The sequence below is a fragment of the Sminthopsis crassicaudata genome, chromosome 2 (assembly GCF_048593235.1).
Source record: "Sminthopsis crassicaudata isolate SCR6 chromosome 2, ASM4859323v1, whole genome shotgun sequence".
NCBI lineage: Eukaryota > Metazoa > Chordata > Mammalia > Dasyuromorphia > Dasyuridae > Sminthopsis > Sminthopsis crassicaudata.
Genome location: NC_133618.1, coordinates 104,597,672 through 104,624,615, shown reverse-complemented (window position 1 = coordinate 104,624,615; position 26,944 = coordinate 104,597,672). Strand labels below are relative to the sequence as shown.

Below are 26,944 nucleotides of genomic sequence, written 5' to 3'. Positions count from 1 at the left end.
AAATGGCAATACTACCCAAATTAATTTGCTTATTCAGTGTCATACTAAGCTACCAAAGCATTGTTTTTTTAGAGCTAAAAAAAGTAATAATGAAATTCACATGTAGAAAAAAAAAAGGTCAAGAGAAATAATTTTTTTAAAACTAGAAAAGAAAAAAAGCTAATAGTGCCATAAATCAAATTATATTACAAAGCAGTACAAATATAAAGATTTTGATACTAGTTTAAAAACAGAGAGGTAAATTAGGGCACAGATTAGGCTGACAAAATATAGAATACATTAGATTAGGGATCAGTAAACTGGTAGATTCCAAATACTGGAGTAAAGATTCACTATTCAACATAAACTTTGGGGAAACATAAAATAGAGTCTGGCAAAAACTAAGTATAGGCCAACATCTCACACTATATTCCAATTTAAGATACAAATAGATGTGTGACTTAAATATAAAAAATAACACCATAAATAAATTGGTGGAATCAAGAAGAAATTAACTTTTGGATCTGTAGCTAAGGTAAGTGTTCGTGACCAAGCAAGAGATAGAAAGGATCACAAAAGATAAAATGAACAATTTTGATGACATCAAATTAAAAATTTTACACAGACAAAATTAAAACAGTTAAAATTAAAAGGGACATAGATAACTAGGGTCAAAGAGGGAATTTTTGCAGCAAATTTCTCTAGTAAAGATTTCATACCAAAAATATATAAGGAATTCATTCAAATTTATAAGAACAAGAGCCATTCTTCAATTAATAAATGGTCAGAGAATATGAACAGGTAGTTTTCAAAGTTACAACAAACACAAAAATCATTAATAAAGAAATGCAAATTAAAACAACTCTAAGGCTCTATTTCAACCCATCACATTGGCAAAAATAAAAAAAATAAAAAAAAAAAAGGAAAATGACTTAAAAAAAAAACACAGTAGAATTTTGCAAATTACCAAAATGTGAATATCCTTCAATACAGCCAAAAAAAGACCATAGGGAAATGACCTTTATGTACAAAAATATTTACAGCAGCTCTTTTATATTAGCAATAAACTGGAAAAAAACAGAGAAATCCCCATTTATTGAAAAAAGGATAACAAATTATGTTCCCTAAGAAACAATGAAATGAATGCTTCAAAGAAATCTTCCAAGACAAATATGAACTAATCTAGAGTGAAATAAGTAGAGCTAAAACAATATATACAATAATAATAACATCGTAAAGAAAAACAAGAATGAAAGACTTGAGAACTCTAATCTAGAGAAGAGGAAAGGAGAGAGGAGAAGAGCAAGAGGAAAGGAGGAAAGGAGAGGAGAGGAGAGGAGAGGAGAGGAGAGGAGAGGAGAGGAGAGGAGAGGAGAGGAGAGGAGAAAAGAGAGAAAGGAAAGGAAGGCATTGAGGCATATTTTTTTCCAGTCAATAAACATGAGCTACCACTTAACACTTCCTAGCTGTGTGACCCTGGGCAAGTCACTTAACCCCAACCTCAAGGGAAAAAACAAAAAAGAAATCTGGAATAAACATGAGGTACCAAATATGCATAATTAAATAAAACAATTTCCAACCTCAGTCATGTCAAAAGATATATGTCTCCTTCTGTATTTTGAATCTATTGCCTCTCTGTCAGAAGATGGATAACCTGCTTCATTGATGATTCTCTGAAATTGTGATTGACCATTGCAAAAAGTTCATATTATTTTTGGAGGTAATTGGGGTTACCCACGGTCATAGAGTTGGCAAGTATCTGAGGCTGTCTTTGAACCTCTAAGAAGATGATTCTTCTTGTCTCCAGGACCAGCATTTCATCCATTTTACCGCCTAACTACCACTTACTAGAGCTGTTAAAATGAATGAATTGTTTATACAAAAACACTTAATTACACCTTCCTTTTTTTTTGGGGGGGGGGGGAGTAACAAAGAACTGGAAACAAAGGGGATTCCCATCAATTAAGGAATGGATGACAAAGTAAGTTAGGCTACCAGAATATGTATCACCATGAATGTGATTGAATACCACTATGCCCATAAAAATGAAAGAAGGAATGTTTCAGAGAAACCTGGGAAGATTAGTAGAAACAAATACAGAATGAAGTGAACAGAACCAAAAGAATAATTTATTCAGTAGCAAAAGTGTAAAGACAAAGCTTTTTAAGAACTCTGTGTAAGAGCAACTAGTGATAGAGTGGATAGAGCACCAGCCTTGGAATCAATGGGACAAGACTCATTTGTTTGTTTGTTTTTAATGAAAAGAAAGAACAGACAAGCATAACATCTTTAAAAGTTACAGGTTAAATTATATACTTAAAAAAGTAAAACTAGCTATACTAATGGTATATATGTACCACATAATATTTTATTCATTTCTATGATTTTGATAAATAAATTTCTATATCTATAGATACAGAATTGCCCATGTTGCTATTCAGCTCGAAATAAAAATAAAGGATATTTCGCAGAGCTTTTAATGACCCTGAACGTTCTATTTCTATGAGATGTTTGTACTTCTGGTAATTGTGTATGGCTGCAAATCATGGAATACCAGAATACAAACAATTAAATTTGTAAGTTACCCAAAAGGGGAGAGGCTTATTTAATTGCATAATGGTGTAATGTCATCAGAGAGAAGTATAGAATGAAAAGTAAATGCAGTGGATCCTATGAGAGGGAAAGATAGCAAATAGACTCCGTGCCCCACTGATAGCCCCCAAAAGACCAATGGACCCCAGCATCCAGGATAGACCATTGTGAAGAATTTATGAGATGAGCATGAATAAATAAATAGGAATAGTAGGAGAAGGCATAGTCGGATGCTATCTGCAGATGCGTACAAACTATTAGAATGACTTTATCATGAAAACTTTAAGAATAAATATTACCATTTAGCAGGGCTGGGAAGACTTCCCGTTCCCCAAAATACTTTTCTCTGGGTGTTTTTTGCTAATGCTTAAAATTCTACATGAGGGAAGGGAAGACAGGAAGAGAAGGAGAAAGAAGGGGAAGACAGAAAGGGGAAAGGGGAGGGTCAGGAAAAGGGCCAACCTACTGGATGCTCATCTTCTAAATTTTGAGAGTAATTTATTCTTTAAGAAAAAAAAAAATTAAGAGGAATGAGGTGATCACTGTTAAAATCTTGTGTGTCCTGTGTATACATACACACACACATATACATGGGCATGTTTTTAACTGAAGGACTGGAGAAAAATGAGGTCTTATTTCAAACCACGAGAAAACATAGCCAAATGTGCCTCTGTCCAGCCTACATTTTATAGTTCCCCGAAAGGCAAAGCTCAAGGGAGGGAAGGAAAGTGGGAAGAAGCCGAAGGTGAACTAGAAGGGGGGAGAAGGGGGGATGGTGGGAAGGAGCTGAGGCGCCAGGAGCAGGGTGTGGGGAGGCGGAGCGGGCGAGTCTGAGGAAACCAAGGAGGCAGAGGAGGAGGGCGCGCGCCGGCCGGGGCGAGAGCGCGCGGAGAACTGAGCCGCTGTCTCCCGTAAGGGCTGCCTCACTTGCACCGGCCCTGCGCCTCCCTCCGTTCCCTCCCCCTTTCCCTCCCTCTCTCCTCTTCCTCCTCCTCCTTCTGCTCTGCCAGACCTCATCAGCTCAGACCCATCTTACTTCGCCCTGCATCGCACACACCTTTCCTGCCCCGGGCTGGAGGGGAAAACGCACCCCTGCAGGTAAGAGCCCCCTGGAGTAATCATCAGGCTTTTAGTGTTTAGTTAGCTCCCGAGCGTTTGCAAAGCACAAACATCCGAGTGTGCCCCAGTTCTTAGGTGGAGTACTGGTGAGAAATTGGGATTTGCATTGCGGATGTGTGGGAGCCACTCTGCTGGCACACAGATCCCTGTAGCTTTCTGCACAAGTTAAGAGTTTAGGTATCAGGTGTGTTCACGCGCGCATGTGTGTGTGTGTTTGTATTTATAGGTGTTTAGGGTTAGCTGGTAGTTCAGACTACGAATCCATACATCGGAATTGATCTGTGCACCCAAGCCTGTATGTACATTAGTGTGCTTTTTTTCATACAATATGTGTGCATGTAAATCAGCAAGTTTGCGCGGATGTAAAAACGGTTTTCATATTTCTGATTGCTTGCGTATGCATGTGCTTGTAGGTTATGTATGCATATCAATGTGAGAGTACTCTTGTCCTTCTAGAACTGAGTTAATTAAAAGTAGGAGCGCTTAGTTCTGTGACTTTGCCCTGTGAAGTTAAACTGGTTCCCCCAAAGAAGCTGGAAAACACCTCCGCATGCCCGCCCAGATCTCATCCAGTCGACCCCGCAACCCTCCCGACCCCCAACCGGGGGATACCCTTGTAATGCCTTTTAATGTGCCCTCTGCTTGGAGGCTACGGTCGAATTCTCGGGTGAACAAGGGAGAACAGCCCTCTGGGTTTCTTATCTGCTTTGCGTGGGGCTTGTAAGGCTGTTAGCTGTTAGCTGGGAATCTCTGTGGAAACTCCACTGGGAGAATTTGTGCGGAGGAGGAGGGAGCTGCCAAGGGAGGGCTCTATCAAGATGGGTGAGTAACAAGTAGGGGGAGGGAAGAAAATGCTTAGGAGATCTCTAAAAAAAATCCCAAATTAAGGAAATGTGGTGCTTCCCCCCCCCCCCCCCAGGGACTTTGCTTGGCTTTGCAGCCAGTTATTAGAAAGATAGTGAAAAGCTTTAAGAAACCTGAGGGGTTAAAAATACCCCTACACTCACACCTCTTTTCTCCAAAAGACTAGTAATAATAATTCACATTATCTCCTTTGAAATAGATTGTGGTTAATTCTCCCTCTAGGTGTAATAACCAGTGTACATACATTATATATATATATATATATATATATATATACATATATATATATATATGTTGTCTGTCAGGTAATGGATACTACACAGTGTACAAAGGCTTTCTGATGCTTTTATGCTAGTGAATGTCTATTTGGGGAAAAGGGAAGGGTGTAGTAGGGGAAGATGAAAAATCTAATTCTCAATTCGGTATAGTAGACTCAGTCTCTTCTGCCTTTTATTCTCTATGTAATTTAGAAGTTACATTATATCCCCTCTTGTCCTTTCAATCAGCAAAGATAGTAAAAAATCCATTTTTCTTGTGTTTCCTTTGAGATTCAGGATGTTGAAAATACTGGTCCTGACCACTTTGACTCTTGCTCTTGTAAGGTCACAGGAAACTGAGGAGACTATCACATACACGGTAAGGTTTGATGGAATTCCAGATAACTTCAGTTTAGAGAGATTTTGTAATACAAGAGAGAAATTACCTACCTCTGGCAACAGATGTGGGATTATTCCCTGCAGTCTTTAACATAATGTGTGTAATGAATTAAACAATACTCCAGCATGGAGGCAGACCTTTCAAATGTGTGTTTGTATCATGAAATGAGATAAGAACAAAATATGTTAGCAACGCAAGAAAAAAACTGATTTATAAACTAAAAGGAAAGGTATTTATACTATCTAGACATATTCATTAAACCAGAAAAAAAACTTGAAAGGGTAAGTAGGAAATCACATACTGACTGGTAAAACCAAAAATTTAGTCACAGATTGCTCCCAAATAAAATATTACAGAAGCTCCTTAGATAATTTGTTCATCTAATTGCATTTCTCAGATGAAGGAACACTAACTAGTTTATTAAATATGTTAAGGGATATGTGTGTTTAATAATGCCAACAGTAAAGTCAAATGTTTTGATGCATTTAAAGGCTCCCCTTTGTGAAAAACTTGTGTTAGTCAAAACTAGTGTTGTGTAAAAAGTTTTTTTTAAATATATTTTGTATAAATAGGTTAAATGAAATTTTTGTCATAATGCATAAAATTTCCAGTATTTCTTTGAGAAAATAATTGTATGGCTATGACCAATGGTTAATAAAATATTGGAAATATCTTCTCACTCCTCCCTTTGCCGGGAAATTGATGTGGTAAGAACAGAGGAGGGTCGAGACTGCCTCACTTCCGGTAAGTTTTTCACCCTGCTTGTGTATTCTGCTTTCTAATAATCAGTGTTATGAAGAAAATAATAACATTTGCCCTGGCTTAAAATGATCAAAAACAGTTCATTCCAACTTGCAAATTTACTAAATTCCAAATATTCTGTAAATTTTAAAAATTTTCTTTAATGTAAGTATATGATAATAAAGATCACCATTTTTAATACCATGTAATCCTCAAAATGCTAATTTTTTCTGGCAAGGTATCTTTGTATATTTAGGTTAATTTTAATGAAACACAATTTAATATGAATGATTTATTAATTTTATAAATCAAATGATAATTTCTTCCTCTCCTGGGCCTAAGCCAGGTCAGAAAAATACTAAATTAATGCATCTCCTTTTCTTAATCTCTAAACCTTAATATTCACTTATTAATTCACCCAAAGTCATTCTTTCAGAAAGCTAAAATTAAATTTTATTTCCCTTTATCCAATTATTTAATAAAATACTATTGCTTTAATTTGTTAGTTAACATAAACTAAAGAATGATTGTCTTGTAAGTGAATACTTGTAATTCATTTATCTTGTCTCATTTTACTAATCATTTAAATCTTTTTCAACCTTAGCAGCCGTATCTGTGGATTTTTAAAGAGTATATAGTAATTTCAAATTCTTGACTTAGAATTGACTCTTCATGCATAATAGAAGACTTCCTAAGTACAACAATTTTTGTACTTGTTATACTAAGCCTGTACTTGTTCATGGCTCATATTAATACTAGATTTGATCTAGCATATGCTCACAAGTATTTCTATATAAAAGATCATATTAAGTACCTAAAACTAACTGGGAAAGCATGTTTACCATGTTAAATTTTAAATATCATACCAATTACTTGTGTGAATCAGCTTTCTCTCATTAAGAGGACACTTAACAAAAGGCTTTGACAAACATTCCCTTCCATTCGATAAGCAGTTATTGTTAGCTACTACTGGAGGATGATGGGTTAGGAAGAATATACTTCATGTCCCTTGTACAAATAGTGTAACAGTATACATACTAAAGCAAGATAATAATCTCAGGTTAGAGAACATGTGAAGATTGGATTTGATCTGGTTTTTGAATGGAGTAAATGAAAGAAATTAAGAGTTGAGAAATGAGTTAATTTTAGAAAGAGCATGAGCAGTGGCATGAAAATGGAAAGATACAAAATGTACAAGAAATTATGAAGAGAGCAGAATAGCTCATGTAGAGTATTAAAGATAGCAGAGAAAGGAGGTTGGATAGGATGAATGGGTTAGGCTAAAAGGGGTGAATTAAATGATAAATTGAGATGGCACTTCACAAGTTTCTGGACAAAGAGTTGATTTGTTATTTGGGAACTTTTCTACTGGCAAGTATATAAAGGGTGTTGTTTTTGTTGAGTCATTTCAGTTACATCTGACTCTTTGTGACCCCATCTGGGGTTTTCTTGGCAAAGATTAATTAGAGTAGTTTGCCATTTCCTTCTCCAGCTCATTTTACAGTTGAGGAAACTGAGACAAACAGGGTTAAGTGATTGCCCAGAGTCACAGAGTGAGTAAATGTCTGAGACTGGATTTGAACTCATGAAGATGAGTTTTCCTGATTCCAACCCTGGTGCTCTATCCAAAATGCCACCTAGAGCCTTAAAGAAAAAATAACTTTAAAAATTGCTCAGTGCTGTAAAGATACCTCATTTGAGTCCTACAACTCTGAGAAATAGAGTTACAAGCTAGGAATCTGTTGTTCAGGTATGATGACTCATGATTGATGCAATGATTATAGAAATGGAATATATTTGAATAGGAGACAATGAAATCCAAAAATTTAGCAGATCTAGAAAGTTCTATAGAAATAGAGGAATTTGGAGTTTGAGGAAGAGTCACAATAACTCTAGAATACCAAGAGACAAATGAAGTCACTGATATTGGGGGGAGACAGATTTAGAAGGTCAATGATATGGTTAATTTTCACATTATTAAACTATCAGTATTAGGAACATATCCATCTACAGGATATTTACCTGTAAGTGACTACAGATAGGTAAATGGTGAGATGGTGAAAAGCTGAGTTTAGATGGATTTTGCAGTTATTTAATAAAAATGGTCACTGGATGCATAAAAGTAGATGAGCTCTCCAAAAATATAACTCTAGAGAGGAGGAAAAAAAAACTCTGAAAGAATGAACTTTGGGGCAATTTCCACAGTGGGAGAAAGAAAAATCAACAAAAAGGTCAGAAAGAAGAATCAAAAAATTAGATCTGAGTCATTAGTGTCATTTTGGTCAAATGAAGAAAACTCTAAGAAAGTGGTCAGTAAAGTTGAAACAACAGAAAAATGATTAGAATTGAAAAGAAAGTTAACTTTGACTATTAAAAGGCAAGCCCACTTTGCAAGCTTACCTGACTTCTTCCCAAAAGTTCTTCCTAAAATACCCATCTTATCATAGATTCTTGACAAAGACAGAGAATCACTATAACAGAAGAATGGTGTTTCAGAATGTTTTAAAGGAAAGTATGCAGTAATTAACTATTTTATGGACTCATTTTTTGATGTCTCATACACAGCAATGTACAGATGGATATGAATGGGATCCTATAAGGCAGCAATGCAAAGGTAAATGAATTCTAAAAGCTTTAAATTTTAACTTAATTTTGCATTTTTCTTTTCATGAGCAATTTATTTTATTTTTAAGTTTATTATTGAGAAAAAGTATGACATGTACCTGAAAAGTGTCATGCTTGAAAAAATCTTTTCCCCACTTTCCTGACTTGTATTATTATCATTATTGACTACAGATATTGATGAATGTGAAATTGTCCCAGATGCCTGCAAAGGAGGAATGAAATGTGTAAACCACTATGGTGGATACCTCTGCTTACCTAGAACAGCTCAAATTATTGTCAATAATGAGCCTTCACAGCCTGAAAGAACCCCAGAAGTCCCTGCAGGAAGAAATAACTTTGTCATTCGAAGGACCCCAGCTGATCCACAACGCATGACTTCCCATCCTCCTCATCAGATTCAGTGTGTGGCAGGGTATGAACCAAGTGAGCAGAATGTGTGCCAGGGTAAGTGTGTATTCCTTTTTAAATATTTACATTTAAATATTAAAATATTTATCATTACTTTTGATAAGACTAGGTCACATAGACAACTATTTTATTAGTAGTTATCAATTTATCCATCTGGAATTTGATATAGTGCCATTCAACAGTGTCACCCTTATATTTGTAAGATGTTGTTTTTTCATTAGTTATTAATTTTTTTCCTTTGAATCTCAGGAACAGGAATCATGTTCCATATTTCCACTGAATGATCTCCTCTTACCCCACCCATATTTATGAATGTATTTTAAAAGTTTGATTTGACCACATTTCATTTGTATCACTTGCACCATTGGCATTGTCTCCCTGGTTTTTTGTTTATTTTTATAAAGAGCATTTATCTCTGTGTCACTGTGGCAACAATAGTAAAGTTAAACTTACAAAGCTGATAAGAACCTGGTGTTTGGAAGAGATATAGGCCATTTACCAAATAATAAGTCCGTGATGAAAGATTTTTATGTCTATTTCCCCTCTTTCCCTTCCTAAGAACAACTCTTTTAATTGTTGCCACACACAAGTTATTGCTCATCTGAACAGTGCCTTAGAGATTGACTGCTCCAATAAACCTAATCATTAATTGTATAGACATGATAGGAGCATGACTGAAGTCAGGACAAGCTAAAGAGTGCCTAACTACTTGTCATCCATAGCAATGTAAGTCTCCTTACACAGATATGTCTGTGACTTAGTGATACTGTACTTCCATTTCCATTCTCTACCAACATGGACTCAGGAGGACTACTACTTTCCAGTAATCTATAGTAAAGTACTATTACTCCTTGTGAAAATGCACTGCTTTGCATTGTCCTAAATGTGAAAGTGAGAGTACAGCCAACATATTAAGCATTCTCAAACCTATCCCCTTGAGCCACCTATGAAATTATTTCTCATTCAATAGTATTTGGTCATTATGACTATTCATTTAATGTATGTATCTTACTCAAAAGATACTGCAATTTAGAATGCCCCATTCAGTGAAGGATCAACATCTGTAAAATCCATCATCATCTGCCTTTTTTTATTCTAAAGTATTCCCACTTCATGTACTGACTGGTAATGGGATTGTGTCACTTTTCAGAGGATTCTTCATATTAGCATCTGTTTTTTGTTACTTCTATGAGTCAGTATTTAGATATTGATGATGAATTCTTAAACATCTGCATGGTGTCCAGTATATTTAATTCAAAGATTATGTCACATGGGATGGAAATTAAGTTGATGAACTGATAATGTACATTATAGTAACATCTGACAAAGTGTCCTGAGTTTGTTGCAAACATATAAATTTTTTCTATTATTTAAATACATAATTTGGTAAGCTTGGTGTTAGGTTTAATGAAGATTTTACTATAACTTTTTTTTCAAAGAGTATAATTCACTTTTATAAGTGCTCAATTGTTTTCAATGCCTTGAATTTTAGGTATGTTTGTATCATTGTATCAACTACAGGGGTTTTTTTTAAAGTGATAATTTTCAAGGATATATACAATCACTCATTCCAACTGATACCATTGGTAAGTGATCTATAAGGTACATAAAGACTTTGGCCTAGAATCCAAAGGAAAGAAAAGAGACATAAGGAGGTTATAATCAAGCATTCCTGGTATTAAAACTAGGAATAAAACTGGTATAAAACTCTGCTTATCCATCAGTTATATTGTAAGGTCACCATTTGACATTATTGAGAATACCTCGAAATCATATTTTTTCAATGAAAAATTTCAAGTACTAAAAATTTATTCCCTACTATTTGAGAATTAAAAAAAAACTCTCACTAAACTCAATTTGGAGAAAAATTATTTTGTAATCTAGACCATTAAATACTTGACATATAGCATGAACCTAATAAATAACTGTTGATTGATTGAGTGCACACTAGTATTTCCAACCAAAATGATTTTCTTTCTAATCCATTTTGTAATAGGGAAGGGAAGAATAAGGTCTGTATAATTTTCAAGAAAGATGAAAAATCTTTGGGATGACTTAAGGCTTAAATTGGATTTCTTCCCACTTTACAGTTTTGCAAAGCTCCTATAAATGTGGATTTACTTAATTGTTGTTAAAAAGGGGTTATTTCATATGATAACAACTGGCTAATCTGTCAAGGGAATCTGACTAACTTAAGAAGAGTCACACTTAGGCTTGTCTTATTATTTAATCAAACGTGCAATCCAGCTTCTTCTAATTGCCTACAGATGTATGACATTCTCATTCCAGTCCAGCAGCACTAAATAATATTTTATAACCAATGTGAACGTGTGGGGACCTTTGTTTAAAACAATAGTACACTCTGAGGACCTATATTACTGACATCATATTGGAGTTTGAAGAGCCTTTTGCTTTAATAAAGATGCCCACTCCCTTTTAAGTATTGCCTGGTCGTATCTGGTAATGCAAGCACATTTACCATGAGCCAATGCCTTCAAATAAATGAATGAATGAATGCCTAAAGATGAGTCACATTGGCATTAAAAGTATCTCTCATTTCCCCATAGAATTTTTCAACAGGTGGAGTTCATTGGCACAAAATGTCTTAAAACTAAGAACATTTTATAAGTTATATGCTGATAAGTCCATATTAGCTTCCTACTTAAATGAATTCTCTATTAAATTTTAAGTTAGCAATTTAAAAATAAAATTTAATAAGGTAATTGTATTGATATGCTTTTTGATAAATTATCTGAGATACTTTTTTTATTTAGTCATTGATTTTCTTACTGACAATTAACATTTGAATGAAAAACAGTCATAAAATCTGAATATATAGTGAAATGAGCTCTATGAATTTCTAATACCTTTATTTTGTTTTTCCAGTTTTTTTAGTTTTCATGGGAAAATAAGAGAATTTTAACACAGTGTAGAATATGAATAACATTTCTCACTGGCTTCCTGAGCAAACTTTCACCACAAGAATGTACAGTAGCAACCCACAGAAAGATTTTCCAATGAGAAAAACTATGTATATAAAGAAAATGAAACTTTCCATTACCACAAATTGTACTTTTAACATGTAAATAATCTTTTTACAAAATTTTTAGTTTTAAAAGGGAGTTTAAATAAATGAAATTAAAGAAGCAAAAGATAGTACATACAACCATGTACAAATTGTTTTTGTACAGTGCAGGTTCCATGACAACAACCAACAAAACTCTCCCAAGAAATAATGGCTTATTCTCTAACCATGCAAAAATTTTAATTTTTTGGAAGTAAGCAAGATTTATACAATTTAACGACACATGTCTAATATAGATTACAAAAATCTTTTACTAAATTAGTTTATATTACAATATTACAATAGCTATCATATAGACATATATACATATATATATTTTATATATGTTATATGTATGTATATACATTATATATGTATATATATTGTATATATGTATATATATATTTTACATATATATATATCACTTGAAGATTTGCTAAGCACTTTCCAAATATCCCATTTTATTCTCACAAAACTAGGAGAGGGATGCTATTATTATCCCTATTTTATAAATGAGGAAATTGAAGCAAACAAGTTAAATGACTTGCCTAGGATCACATAGCTTCTAAATATCTAACACTGAACTTGAACTTAGGTTTTCCTGATTCCAGGTCCAGTACTCTACCAGCTGACCCATTTCGATGCTTTAACAACTTTGCTATTAAATGAATCAAAAAGTAAAGGAAAATTGCCAATTATGCTAATTTTGCTCTATATCTAAACTTTTACTTAGTTCTCAATATTTTTGCAATATATAAATTATCTTAATGTACCCCTTTCTGTATAATTGAAAATACCCAGTTTAAGACTAGGAAAAAATGTTTGTTCTCAGTCTCTTTTTTTGTGTTACTCATAATTTTTTCAAAAGATAGAAGCTTGATTGTGAAAAATGAAATAAAATTATCAAACCACTGGGCAGTGGGAGAAAAATAGACTCTGACCACTAGGGAGTAGGGGTGGAGGGAATATGGGGAATACACAAGTAGAAAAATAGATAGATAGATAGATAGATAGATAGATAGATAGATAGATAGATAGATGATAGATAGATAGATCTACATATGTTTACAGATTTCTTTCATCTAATGACTTAATTTTAAAAACAAATGTTTACATAATTAATTAGGCCAATTTAAATTTTGTTCCTATGTGCAAGCAGCTTTTGAATAGAAAGACTACTGTCCTTAGATTCAAGAAACTAGGTTTGAGCCCTGGCGCTGTCACTTGGGAGAGCAAGCCTGGGGGGGAGGCACTGCTGCCAAGGATCTTGGTCAGCATGAGGCCACCTGGAGAGTAAAGAATAAATGAACCCTGAAAAGGAAAGAAGGAGAATGCCAAAGAAAAACTTCACCTTAGCCACAGTTTTGCCTAAAGTTGGTGGTACTCAGGGCTTCATACATTAGTCATCCATTGTCCACAGCAATTAGAAACCCTTTTGATCAACCTAATAACCTAGATGCTCCCTGGCTTAACCTCTCCAAATGTAATGCCTGGTGGCTAGGGACTGGAGGCCCAGAGTGCCTCATTTTGGCACCAGTCAGCCTTTGACCCAAATGACTGGTACCATTTATGTTTTTTGATTTTCTCTAAATCCCAGAGTCCCTGGATTTAGGTAGACCACAGTAGTTTCCTCAGGACCTGAAACCCCACCTGAAATCTTTCCCTGATTTTCCATGAGTAGCTTATAAATTTCTTGAATGTCTTGATGAGGATTTACTAGAAAGCTCTATAATGAAGTCAAATAGTTGACTTTTATTAAGCACTATACCACACACTGCACTAAGCACAACAAATACAAGAGAAAGATAGTTCTTGTCCTCAAACAGCTTACATTTTTTTAACAGCTTACATTTTTATGGGAGGGAAAAGCATATAAAAGAGATGAAAGCCAGCCTGGGGAGTGGTAGAAAACTTGGAGTACATTAAGTGTTCACCAAAAAAGAGAAGGCACTGTTTTTGGAGGAATTACAATGCTACTTGATAGAATGATGGGCAGTTTTATCTGAATTATATTGGACTGCTCCTAGTCAGATCTTCCATGGAATTATATAGTACTTTATAGTACAATTATTTAAAGCACCTTTATTTATTTATTTATATTTATTTGAAATGCTATAATGTAGTACTTTAAAGTTTCTCGTTTGACTCTCATAATTACCCTTTGAGCTGATGCTGTAAATTTTATTATGAAGAATATGTGGCTTAGAGAGTCACACAGTTAGTATAGTGGAAGATTTTATCAACTCCAAACCCATATCTCTCTCCACTGCACATATCACCCATTCAAATTATCTATCTGCTCATAGAAATGCTTCAAGTCCCCATTGAAATAAATCGACAGATTAAGTAACAAAGTTCTCAGTTGCCATGATTCACTTTCTCTTAATACACATCCCTGTGAGGCTACAATCCAGAAAAGACCTTCTTAAACTTAAATACTTAGATTCATTTCCCAACCAGGGAAGGCATGTCAAAACATGACAAATTGGGGGGGGAGGGAACTTAATTTGTACTAGTCTTTTGCATCAATCTGAGAACTTATGTTAGCTGTCACTCTGGAGTATGAAACAAGGAAAAAATTCCAAGCAAAAAGTATAGGTCATGCTGAACAATTTTCTCTCTTTTCCTAAGTCAGTTCTTCATGTTTAGCTGAAAGTGTTATAAATTCATTAAACATCAGATGTTCTGTTTATAAATCTACATAGAAGAGATTCTATGGCCAAAATAGAAGTGATTTCTAATGTCTATCATTTCTTATTATGTTTGCCATTATACTCCTTCTCCAGGTCATATAATCAAAGTTGATTAAGGGTTTTTTTAAGGAAATATAAACAAACTGAGCATGAGAGTACAAATACAAAATATTGCCAAGTTTCAAAATATAAAAGAAAACTATACTTCTGAGAAGCTTGCTTGTTAATAAATGAGCCTATATGCAAGCTAATATATTATGTTACCATCCAGGGAAAAGTAAATCAAAGCTTTCATTCAAGGCTTTCTTTAATTAATGATTTTTAAATTTTGAATTCATTAAAATGAACAAAAACCCTCTTCATTACTTAAAAGTAAAATCTGACAATATAATTATTTTAACACCATTTTTGTTTAAATGAACTTCATTGTTGAGGGGGTTTATTGAGCCCTGAAATAAATTAATCTATACTTGGGCCATTCCAAATGGATCCTTTCATGCCTACAGGATATCGTAGTAGTAATATCTCCTTACATACATGTAAAACTTCAGTTAGCACTACCATTTCAGATTGCTACACATGAAAATTTTACATTTCCAAAATGAACATTCTGATTTATTTATCAAATCTCCAATTAGATGAAGTTTTTATTCCCCCAACTTCATACATAGTATTCAGTTGAATATTTATTGATTGGTGGATTTTTACCATCTGTGACTAAGGAACAATCTGAAAGCTCAAAAGGGCTGGCCTCTGGTAAAAAGTCTAAGATGTTAAGGAGATTATCCTCAGTGATTAAATTTTTATGCCTTCTGGGATCATCTATTATCTTGTGATATTTCCTTTACAGACAAAAAGAAAGCTAAAATATTGTTTTGTAAAGGAAAGAAGATCTTAGCCACTGTTCTACTCTTAAAAAAAAAAAAAGAAAAGAAAAGAAAAGAAAGGAAGAAAGAAACTTGAACTAACATGTATGGTACTTCTTAGAGGTTGAAAAAGTCCCACTTTGACTTCTTTAATTTGCAACTTAAAGTTACCTAACAATACAGAAAGGATTTTTAAAATTACAGTGTACCCAAGTAGTTTAGCATACCTGAGGTTATCATTTCCAAATAGCTTTCTACATTGCCTTACTGTTGATCCACAATAATGTTGTTGTAGTCTAGTTAGCTCAGTTCATTTTTTGTAGGGAAAATACCTAATTTTTGGTATGTATAATTACATAGTATAGCATAGAGCTTTGAAATTAGAAACTATATACTAAGGAGAGAAACTCTCTGCTATAATTGGGTAAATTATAGTATTAACCAAAAAAAGTATTGAAAAATACAATAAAATGAGTGTTTAGCCTACCTAAAGCATCTCAGTGCTTTTTTGGTTAAATCTTTCTGAACTTAAAAATTCATTAAAACTTTATGTATTACAGATTTTAATTTTTAGGATTATAGCTATTAAACATGGAATGTTAAGTCACAATTGTTAGTTCTAAAATTTTGATGTCATATTTAAAAAGTAAATTTTATAATTTCTTTTATTTATAATGTTCTTTTGCTTTAAAATATTTGTGCTTATTTAGTGATGAACTATTATATAATTATACATGGAAGCAAATTGGGAATTTTCATCAGAAAGTTGGACATTGGTGATTTCAGTAGAAAGGAGGAATATCAAAGACATAAAGAGGATGTCTCATTTCTGCACAATTCTCAAAAAAAACCCTGCTATTTTCCTTCTAGCAAACCAATCTTAACTTCAGGAAGGTATAAACAGGTCTTTAAAAAGTAGATCAGAGGTAAAAACTCTATCATCAGTTGGTTTAGGAAAGAGGAGCAAAGAATATTGGCATAATCTGCTTATTCACTGTTCCTTGCCTCTGAACAGTCAATTAGCAATCCTGTTTGATTCTCTGACCTGGCTACTGAGTACTGGCTTTGATTGCCAATAGTCTGACTTTAAAATCTGAGCTACAGCATAGATATTCTGAGAATTTGTTAGAAGCATGTAATTACTCCCTGAATCATGGGAATGAGGTTTTTGGATGTAAGCCACAAAAATGGGCATCTCACAAACCAGCAAGTGTTGTCATCTTTCTGTATTCCATGAGCAATGTGACTTGAGTTGGGTTTTCATTTCTTAGTTGTTTTTCTAGTCATGCTGATGAGTTGTGTAATAGAATTTTTTTTCAACTCTTTCCCTTAAGATAAATGATACAATGAGATGATCTCTTTTTGTGTTTTATTCATCAGAAATAGACTTGGAGTTGAAAGAAACCTTACTTACATAACCCAAAACAGTCATTTTATACAGATGAAGAAACTGAGACCCAAAAAAATGTTGCACTAGGAGTTGGTGAAAGAGCAAAGATTTGAAGTTGCTTCTTTGACACTAAATCTAGTAATCTTTGCTTTATACTATGCTGATTATTCTAAGGAAGGCAAATAGCCTGCAGGGAGAACTCAAACTCAACCTTGCACCTTTCATCTTGTCAGTGTAGTATATCTAATTTCAAAGAACAAAAGAGATATCTAGTTTAATTATGATTGACTGTTTACAATTGAGTTGTCAAGTATCTGAAGCGTTTTCATTTGCTATATCATCTGTTCAGTTTTGTTAAAAGATTTATTTTCTAATAATGGGAGAAAATTCTTGTTAAAACTAGTTAACATAAGCTGTAAAATGAAATCTCATCATATAATAGTAGCAATGAGAAGCAGATTTTAGCAAAAACTGCAAGCCTGGATAACCTCAGGAATGTGCAGTGGTCTTTGCTTATTATTACTTTCTCTAGGAGAAAGCCTCAATATTTTGTTTCTAGAAATCAACAAGTGGTCCAGCCTATAAGAAGTACCCTTGCACTTGCTGAATTATTGGCAGTTTTCTTCTTTAAAACCAAAAAGTAAACTGGATTTTTCCCACATGTGCTTGGTTTTGCACAAATGCACAAACATATAATTTATTCTACTTCTAAAACTCATCCGCATGTTTTTTCCAGGCAGTAACTATAAATTGCATGCTGAAAAATAAAGCTGCTCCAAAATTAGCAGAAGAAATCATGTCATTACAAAACATTTAGACATAATTATAGCCTTGTAGTATAACCTAAATAAATGATTGCAAACATTTAATAAAGCTGAGGGTGAGGAAATTATATGAAAGGGAGTCACAGTGCACAGATCCTAGTCTTAGCATGGATGGTTTATTGCTATAGTTTCCATATGGTTACAAATTTAAACTGAGAAGAAAACACTTTATCAAGCCATTTAATCATATCCTGAACAAACTCAGAAGCTTTTGAATAGAATCAATAAAAAGATTGTTAAATATGCATCTAGTAAAAGCTGTTGGATGCTAAATAACTGATGATTAAGTTAACTTCAAGAATAAAAAAGATCAACTGCATTGGATGAAATCCTGATAGATTGTCATTTTTTTAATTAATGCAGTATTTCAAGGATACATGATTTTGTAGGTATGTATACTCATTCCTTGTATGCAAATTACAATCCTTTTTGCCTTAGCATGTTGTGTTCATGGGATTATAGGATCATAGATTTAGTCAGAAGACTTGGCCTAGTCCAAACATCTCAGTTTACTAATGAAGAAGATAAGTAGAGGGAGGTTGTTATTTGCCTAAGGCTATTCATATAGTAAGTCAGAGGCAGAATTTGAATCTGGCTCTTTCTTCAAGTGCAGTGCTACTACACCATTATGTCTCATTGCAGTGGGACTTACATGGAAGAACTTAATTCAATTAAAGACAAATACTAATTGAACTTCTATTAAAGATAAGATGCTGTGTTAGAATTTATTATTTATAAGGGGGAAATAATATAAACATACAAAAAAAAGTTAAAATGTTAATACAGTAGTTAAGTAACAGTTACATAGAACAGTATAAGAAATGACATGTATAAGATGTAACACATTTACACAAAAATACAAAAAAAAAATTATATGTTGTCTCCTGGTATCTGAAACGGGCTCTACTCCTCTTACCTAAAGCCTGAGTTGGGACAAACAAGGAAAGCACATCCTGAAATTTTGAGGTAAGCCAGGAATCTGCTTTGGGCAGCCATTTATATTAGGACAAGTCTGGGGAGAGGACCAAGCCATCATCTAACTGTGTTATTGCCTTTGAGTCCTGATTTCCTGTAACTTTCATATGTTGGCAGTACTTTGTAGCAGAGAAAGGACTTTTAGGAGAGCATCTTGGAAGTAGCCTAAATACAATGCAAAAATATTCATTTTGACAGCACAGAATGTATTATTAGCCAGTCATCAAGCATACATTAAGCATTTACTGTTTGCCAGATATTGTGCTGAGGGCTTGGCATATAGAAAAAGGAAAAAACATAGTCGTTCTGCTCAAAGAGCTCACATTCTATTGGAAGAAACAACATGCAAATACAATGTGTACGTATCATATGTACAGTGTAAAAATTAGATAAAATCAGAAGGCATTAATAATTGGAGGTAGAGAGATGATCAGGAAAGGCCTTGACAAGATAGTACATGAAAGTACTTGTAAGTGGGAGAGAAGGAGCTAGTAGACAGGGAGAGACTGAAGATTAGTGAAAACGTAAGGATGATAGAAGGGAAAATCTTTTTCAGAAGACAGGATGGAATGGGATCAAAGATACATGTGTAAATATTGTGTGTGTATGTATGTATGTATGTAAATATATATATAACCTTGTGTGTATATATAACATGTATATAATCTTGGCAAGAAGAAAAACCATCTTTTCATATGACATAGGGATGAAGGAAGAAATATCAAAGGGAGGATATCTGAGTGATGTGAGATGAGAAGAAAAGAGGGGATTCTTAGCAAATGGCCTCAACTTTTTTGGTGATGAATGAAGTAAACACTTCAACTAAGAGAATTAGGTGGGGGGAGATTTTGCCATAAAATATTTGAAGGAGGATTAAATGATTTGGAAAAGCTGCTAATGGGAAGTGACATAGTGAATCAACTAGGGAAGTGTAAAAGGATTGTTAAGTTTAAAGATCTGAATTATAATTCTTGCTTCACCACTAATAAATGTGTGATAGAGGAATGACTTAACTAACCTATGTAAAATTTAGTATTCTAAACTCTAAAGTGAAATGCTCTTTGAGGTCTCTTCTAATTCTAATATGCTATGATAAAATCTATCTGCATCCCAGAACAAGATGAGAAATTAGGAAAAAATGGATGTTCCTTTGTGTTTCAGATAAGCCACTTATGGAAATCATGAAATTCAATAAATGATCTATATAGCCAAAATTTTTTCTATCCCCATCATAGAAGAACTGTGTATAGTCCCATTCCAGCTGAAGCTGGCAAGTTTTTTTGTTATACCTATAATTTATACCAGTGTTTGAACTAAAGAGAGAGAGATTTTGAAATTCACTGTTCTCTATGCCATTCACAAGGCTGATTAACTCTAAGAGAATTGTTAAATCATTTCAAGCTTTGAGAGAAAATATGCATAATAATCTTTGAAAAGTAGAAATAAGAAGAAATGGATAGGAGTAGCTGATCTTGGTTTTTTTTCTTGGATCACAGAATGTGAAATAAAGTAATGCATGGAAATTTTGGTGAAAAAAGTCCAATGAAGTTATTTAATTAAGATTCATCTGACTGTAAGGAGAACAGTTTTGATCTACTTCTGAACAAATGACCTGGGGCCCAGATAGATGGGATCTGCTTTCCTCAGGGACCAAAGAAGCCAAAAGGAATAGAATTCTAGACCTAGAATAGGGTTGATACTTGTAAAAAAAATAAAAAATAAAACAAAACCACTGTAGGTTTGCATGGGCCACACTGAAGTGAACAAGGAGAGGATTTGCCATCACTTTTTTGTGTATAGTCTCTTCTTTAAATCTCCACAGGTAAATTCATTTTTTCCCATTCCAAACAATTGTTCTGCTTGATGGAGGGAAAGCATATTGTAAAGAAAAAGGAGAAGAGATTATAGATTACTCTTATTCCACTTCACTTGGAACCCTTAAAACAATTTCTCAGGGTTGCTTTTTAGAGTCATGTTGTGACACAATCTGAATCTCCTATATATAAATAGTTTTAGGTAACTAATTCTAATTTATTTGTAAAACATTTTGCTGTCTACATCCTAGATTCCTAAAAAAAAAAAGGTATCATTCTATGAGTATTTCTATGATATCTCCATTGAAAGCAGATCCAGCTCAACAATATTCCACAATATTTCAATTTTCTAATCTTACTAATAATATTTTCTAATATTTCCAAGTCTGTAAACATACTAGTACAAACTCCATTTTTAAAAATCTGCTATAGAATTCTTAAAATTGTTACTTTAGTTCTGAGGTCACCAAACAACATTTATTATCTATGGACACTATATATACTAAGTTTTGTGCTAGGTGCTAATAATACAAATGAACAAGTGAAATTGTTCTTGCCATCAAGAGCTAATATTCCACTGAAGAACATAACATGTTCAAAGATAAATAAATATTTGGTGTATGTCCATCAATAATAAATGTTTATTAAATGACAACTATATCCCAGGCATTGGAAATATAGTGACAACAGTGAAATATTATCATCTCTTTTAATTTTACATTCTGATGCTATGAAAAATAAGGACAAAATGAAGGGGGTGGGCAGTACAAAGTGGAGAAATAAGGAAAGGCCTTTTGAGAGAGGTAGCTCAAGCTGAGTCTTGAAGGGACTAAAGGTCTCCAAGAGGTAGAAGTCAAAAGAGAAAGCATTCTAGGAATTAGGAGACAGACAACAGCAGTTGGAATGGAATGTATGGAGTGAACAGCAAGTAGGCTGGAACAAAAGGTATATGATATGAGGAAGAATAATAAGTAGTCAGCCTAGCAAAGGTCTGAAGCCAAATTGTGAAGGGTATTAAGAGTTAAACGTTTTGTTTAACATTAAATTTTTACCTTAAAGTTTCTATTTTAGTCTATAATCCCTAGGGTATCACTAAAGCTTTTTAAAGAGGAATGACATGGTTAGATTTTTCATTTAGAAATATCAATTGGTAGTTGTGTGGAGGATAAATTGGAGACTAGAAACTGAAGAGGAGACCAATTAGGAGATTATTGAAATAGATGAGAAGTCATGAGACTATGAACTATAGCAGTTATGATATGATTAGAAAGAAATAGACACATGCAAGAAATACCGAAAAAAAAAAAGGTAAAATTGATAAGGCTTGGAATCTGATTGGGTAAAGGAAGGTGAGTCAGTGTCAAAGCTGACTCCTAAGTAGGAAGAATGCTGGTGCCCTTGACAAGTTTAAGAAAATTAAGAGAAAAGATAAGTTAAGGAGAAAAAACAATGAGTTCTATTTTGGACATATTGAGTTTGGTTTGCTTTTGGGATATCCAGTTGGACAATCCAGCAAATGGTTGGAGTTATAAAAATGGACCTTAAGAGAGAGATTGGGACTAAATATGTAGATTTAAGTAATATCTACAAAGAAGGTATTGAACCATGAGTACTGATGATATCATGGGAAGTATAAAGGGAAGAGGGCTCAAGACAGCCCTGGATGAACATATGCAGAGAAGATAAGGTGAGAATGATAAAGCCAGAAAAGAGATCAATCTAGCAGACAGAAAGAGATTCATATCAGAGCAGTATCACAAAAACTATGTGAGAAGAATCTATGAAGAAGTGATAGTCAACAATATTAAATACCATAAAGAAAGAGATAATAGGTAATCTTACTAATTAATTCTGTTTGGGAGGGCTACCCTACTTCAAACCATATACCCAGTTCTTGGAAGATTATTCAGTAATCAGGCTTTCAACAAAATTTAACTTGCCCAGTCTTGTAGTATTATTTAAATATACCTGTTATTCTAATCCTTATTGTTTCAGCATACATGGGCTTTTCCATAGATTTTATTGTCTAAAATATCCACAGCCACATTAATAAGACTGGATATGTTGTACCTTTTCATGAGTAGCTAGTTCAAGGCCTGGTATCAAAAGATCCCTGATCTCAGAATCTATCCAGAAAAAAATTTTATAAAATATTTTAGAAGACCATTTATTCATTCAAGATTAATGCCTTCTTTCCTTGCCTAAATTTAGCTTATTTACAGTCGCATTTATATGTAACACACACACACACACACACACACACACACACTCATTTATATGCACAAAGAACTTATATTATCTGAAATTATACTGACTAAAATGATATAATAAATGGGTACATGGTAATCAACTTAACTTTTCTCTAAATTGTATTTTTTGCTAAATATGATGTTAAAACTCCAAAGTAATATGATCTATCAAAAGAAAAAGGGGCACCTTGGACAGCTACCATATAGTTTTTCTCAACCAGTGCAAGGATTCCTATTAAATGTCAGAAAGGTCATCCAATGTAAAATAACTTTAAAAACAGGTTTAGATAGAGGCAAAAATAGAAATATTACCTCTGAAGACAAATTGTCTCATCTCAAATAATGAAACATTATTATCCAATTTCTTTAATTTTGTCCTTAAGAAATATCCAACTTCAACCCTCACAGGCAAACGTGTATTTCCTCCTGCAAAATATTTTTTTAATCAAACAATTGAAATTATGGTAAAACTTTATATAATAAAATAGAAAATAATATTCTGAGAACTGATATCTTCAGAGCTCTTTTATTCTTTGGACTTATAAAAGTTTAATCATCAGGAGACATTTAGGAACAGAATTCCATTCATTAAGCATAAGTAGAAAAATCTAGTCATTCATGATAATTTAATCCTCCTGTTCAGTTATGTATGCAATGATCCCTGTTTTCCTGCTGCAAGTTTCAGGTCAAGGAATAAGCAGAAGAACTATTAATCACAAAGTTTTATGGTATGTACTTATCTTTGTCCATTTCCAAAATCTCACCAGGATCTTATTTTTTCTTGCTGTTTTTGTGGTTTTTTAGCAACATCTAGCTCACAAACTCACCTAGCCCCAAAGCAGTTCTCATTCCTTATTAAGTTATTTATCTGACATAATCTGCTTTCTTAATCTTGACCAAGAAAATACCTAATGTTTCATAATTTTACTTACAAAATGTCTCCAGTTGTAAACAATTTATTTGAAAATTTATGAAAACATTTTGTTTGCCTTTTTCTTTTACTCTTTTTAAGGAATTTATGAATAATTTAACCTCCATATTAAATTTAGAATGCTAACAGCATTTTCCTCTATGGCTTGACTTTACAGTAGATACCAATATCCCATGAGGATTTTCTAATAAAGCAATATTCCACTCTAAAGTCACTAGCCATCTGTGGTAGCTCAATTTATTGGACACTATTAGACTAGCTGCCTGACAAGATCCCCTTTTGTCTTCATTAGAAAAATCAATGAGATTTTTTTTCATCCTACTTAGGGATTAGCTCATATTTATGCTAGTTTCATTGTTTAGCATTTTTGGAATGTAATAAATTTAAAATAATATTTCCTGTTCTTTCATTAATGTTCTAAAATTACTAAATTCATAAATTATTATAGATTCCTTTTAATCATTTGCTTTCTTTAAAAATTAAAGAAGGAATTTATAGTATTGATTGAAACAACAGGGAAAGCTTTGCATCTTTTCTGGTTAAACTAGATAAATTTCTTTAAACTTTAAAATTATTGAAGGAGATGCTACACATCATTTGGTCAAAGTTTTGCTTACTAGGAAAGAAATTTCATTAAATTTTCCAAGTGGGAAAGAAAAAGAATTCTTTTATCTCCTATCAGTTAGATAAATCCCTTAACTATATAAGCAACATTTGGAAAGAGTTAAAAGTTTTTGCAGGAGAATCAAACTCTTCTGGTAACTAAATTTAAGTGCCAAGCTGGATAGATAAATATATATACCATATTGTGTTGATGGCATTATAAGGTCTCATATCTAACTATACAAATTCCTTCTCTTTTCTCTTCTGAATGGTTTCTGCAATGCTGAATTGAACTGATTTGGAGAAATATAAATTCAGAGGCTAGTAGACAAAAGACAAAGGAAGCTGAAAAAAATGGTCACCATTGTGTTAGCAATCTATGGAACTAGAGAGAAGCAAAATATAAAATATAAATCATTGTATTATAACCTAGTGTGGGCTCCTTACTTTGGAACATGACAGCACAGAGAATGGGAAAAATAAGAAAAAGAAAATAGGAAAAAGAAAAAAAATACTACAAAGAGGAAAGAGTAGTACTATGATAATCATGGAAAGAAATATTGTCCTGCTGTAACGGATCTTAAATCTCTAGTAGCTATAAATAAGATCTATCAAATAATCTTATGATAATTCAATTAAACAAGCATTTATTTGATGCCGAATTCATGCCACACATGGTGCTGAGAATATGAAATTTTTAAAAAATGAAACAACATTTACCCTCAAGAAGTTTATATTCCACTAAAATAGAATTATCAATATCCACATTTTCATGGAGAAACCTATTTAAGAGGCAGACCCTACTTAAAATATTTCTCAAGGAAACAAGCTAAGGGGGAAAAGCATAAATCTTAAATAAATGGATTTTACTGTTGTTAAAATTTGACTGGCTAAGAAGGTTGAAAACAATGATTAACAAATATGTTATGTTTTCTCTTATTTAATACTTATTCAACATCTATACTTTGTTTTGTGCCATTTTTAAAACACCAAATAAACTTTAGGATTCCTGTTAGGAACTGACATTTATTTCTGCATTCAATTGTCAAGAACCATTTGAAAATGGAGACCAGATTTGATAACCTTTTTATTTGTTTTCTGTACACAGAAAGAGATGAAAAATAAGAGATGTATAGAATAGAGGTGAGAGAAGGCAGAGAGAAGAGAGATGTTATGCAATTGTGATGGCATAGATAATAGAGCACTAACATTGGAGACTGAAGACTTCATTTCAATTCCTCCTCTGACATAGACCAGCTGAGTGATTGTGGGCAAATCAACAGTCATTTAATCCAGAGGTCTTCAAAATTTTTTAATCATATTGACAAATTGGTACAGTATATAATAAGCACTTATTATGTATAGGTATTTTTATACAAATAAAAGAAAACAGGACAAAGAACTTAATTCCTCAAGGAACTTATATTCTAATGAAGATAACACAAATAAGGGACCTGGGAGGGGCACATAGTGGCTAACAAGAAGAATGAAGAGATATATGGAAATTCAAGGCATGAATGAGGCAAAGCATGGTTGAATTCCTTCCTGAAATGGAGTCACCAGTAAGGAGAGAAAGGCCTGAGATTAGAATTTTCTCTAGGGTGAAAAGATAGCATAAAAATTTTTGTAACATATTCTCCAATATATAGATAGATAGATAGATAGATAGATATGTGTGTATGCATATTTGTTTATTTTTAAGTTATATACCTATAGTACAATACTAATAATTAAATGTAGTATTAATGTATCTATTTTATATACCAAAAAAATGAAAATATAAAAAGTATTAGATAAAGATAAAATCCTATTTGAACTTTGATTTAATAGGGAGCCACAGGAGATCACTTAATGACATGGTCATACCTGTCCTTTAGAAACATCATTTTGTGTGGAATATGAAATAGAGAAAGGAGGGATTTGAGGAAGGAGTACCTAGACACTTTAGATTATAATTGCTACTGAGGGTGCAATGCCCAGTTCAGAAAGTGAAACAGGTTGCGAGTTTATACAGAGAGGGAGAAAAGAGAGTAGGGAAGTATCAGGGGATACTTAGCAAGCTCTAGAATTATCTGTTGAGAGGAGGATGAGATGTGATTCATTTTACTATTCTGTGATTGGTTGATCACATATCCCTTGGGATGACATCATAGTCAATACTTTGAAGATCACCTGATAAATTTCTGGGACTATTGTCTAAGGCAATGATTTACAATGGAGTTATTAATCTACAATACCCTATACAAGGAGTTCCTTGTGCTGACAGATCTGAATCAAAATAACAACATATTGTTATATTGTATATGTGTGTGTGTATGAGTTTTAACTAGGGAAACAGCTTTGCACAGGGCAATTTGTTTTGTACATTCAGTATTTTACAATACAAATTAAAATGTGACTGTTACTATAAGAGATATTATTTGTAACTATTTGGTAATTAATATGACTTTGTCCTTTAATGTGATGAGAAGATGAAAAGAGATGAAGATATTAGTTTTTTTAACTTTCTAATTATTGACATTTACCTAAATTATAAAACTTTAGAATCTT

The 26,944-nt window shown here is 33.2% G+C and overlaps 1 protein-coding gene across 4 annotated transcripts in view; it reads left to right on the top strand.

Moving 5' to 3' along the window:
• Nucleotides 1–3,441: 3,441 nt before the first annotated feature.
• The window catches only part of EFEMP1 (EGF containing fibulin extracellular matrix protein 1), a 66,508-nt gene continuing 43,005 nt past the window's right edge, over nt 3,442–26,944 (top strand). The window contains exons 1-5 of one of the 4 annotated variants that reach the window (XM_074286969.1): nt 3,445–3,669; nt 5,103–5,190; nt 5,929–5,955; nt 8,518–8,566; nt 8,749–9,021. In XM_074286969.1, the coding sequence (XP_074143070.1) occupies nt 5,110–5,190; nt 5,929–5,955; nt 8,518–8,566; nt 8,749–9,021 (430 nt within the window). In that variant the 5' untranslated portion in view covers nt 3,445–3,669; nt 5,103–5,109. Of the gene's footprint in view, nt 3,670–5,102; nt 5,191–5,928; nt 5,956–8,517; nt 8,567–8,748; nt 9,022–26,944 lie in introns of all 4 variants that reach the window. The other 3 variants (XM_074286970.1, XM_074286971.1, XM_074286972.1) reach the window with 3 other exon arrangements.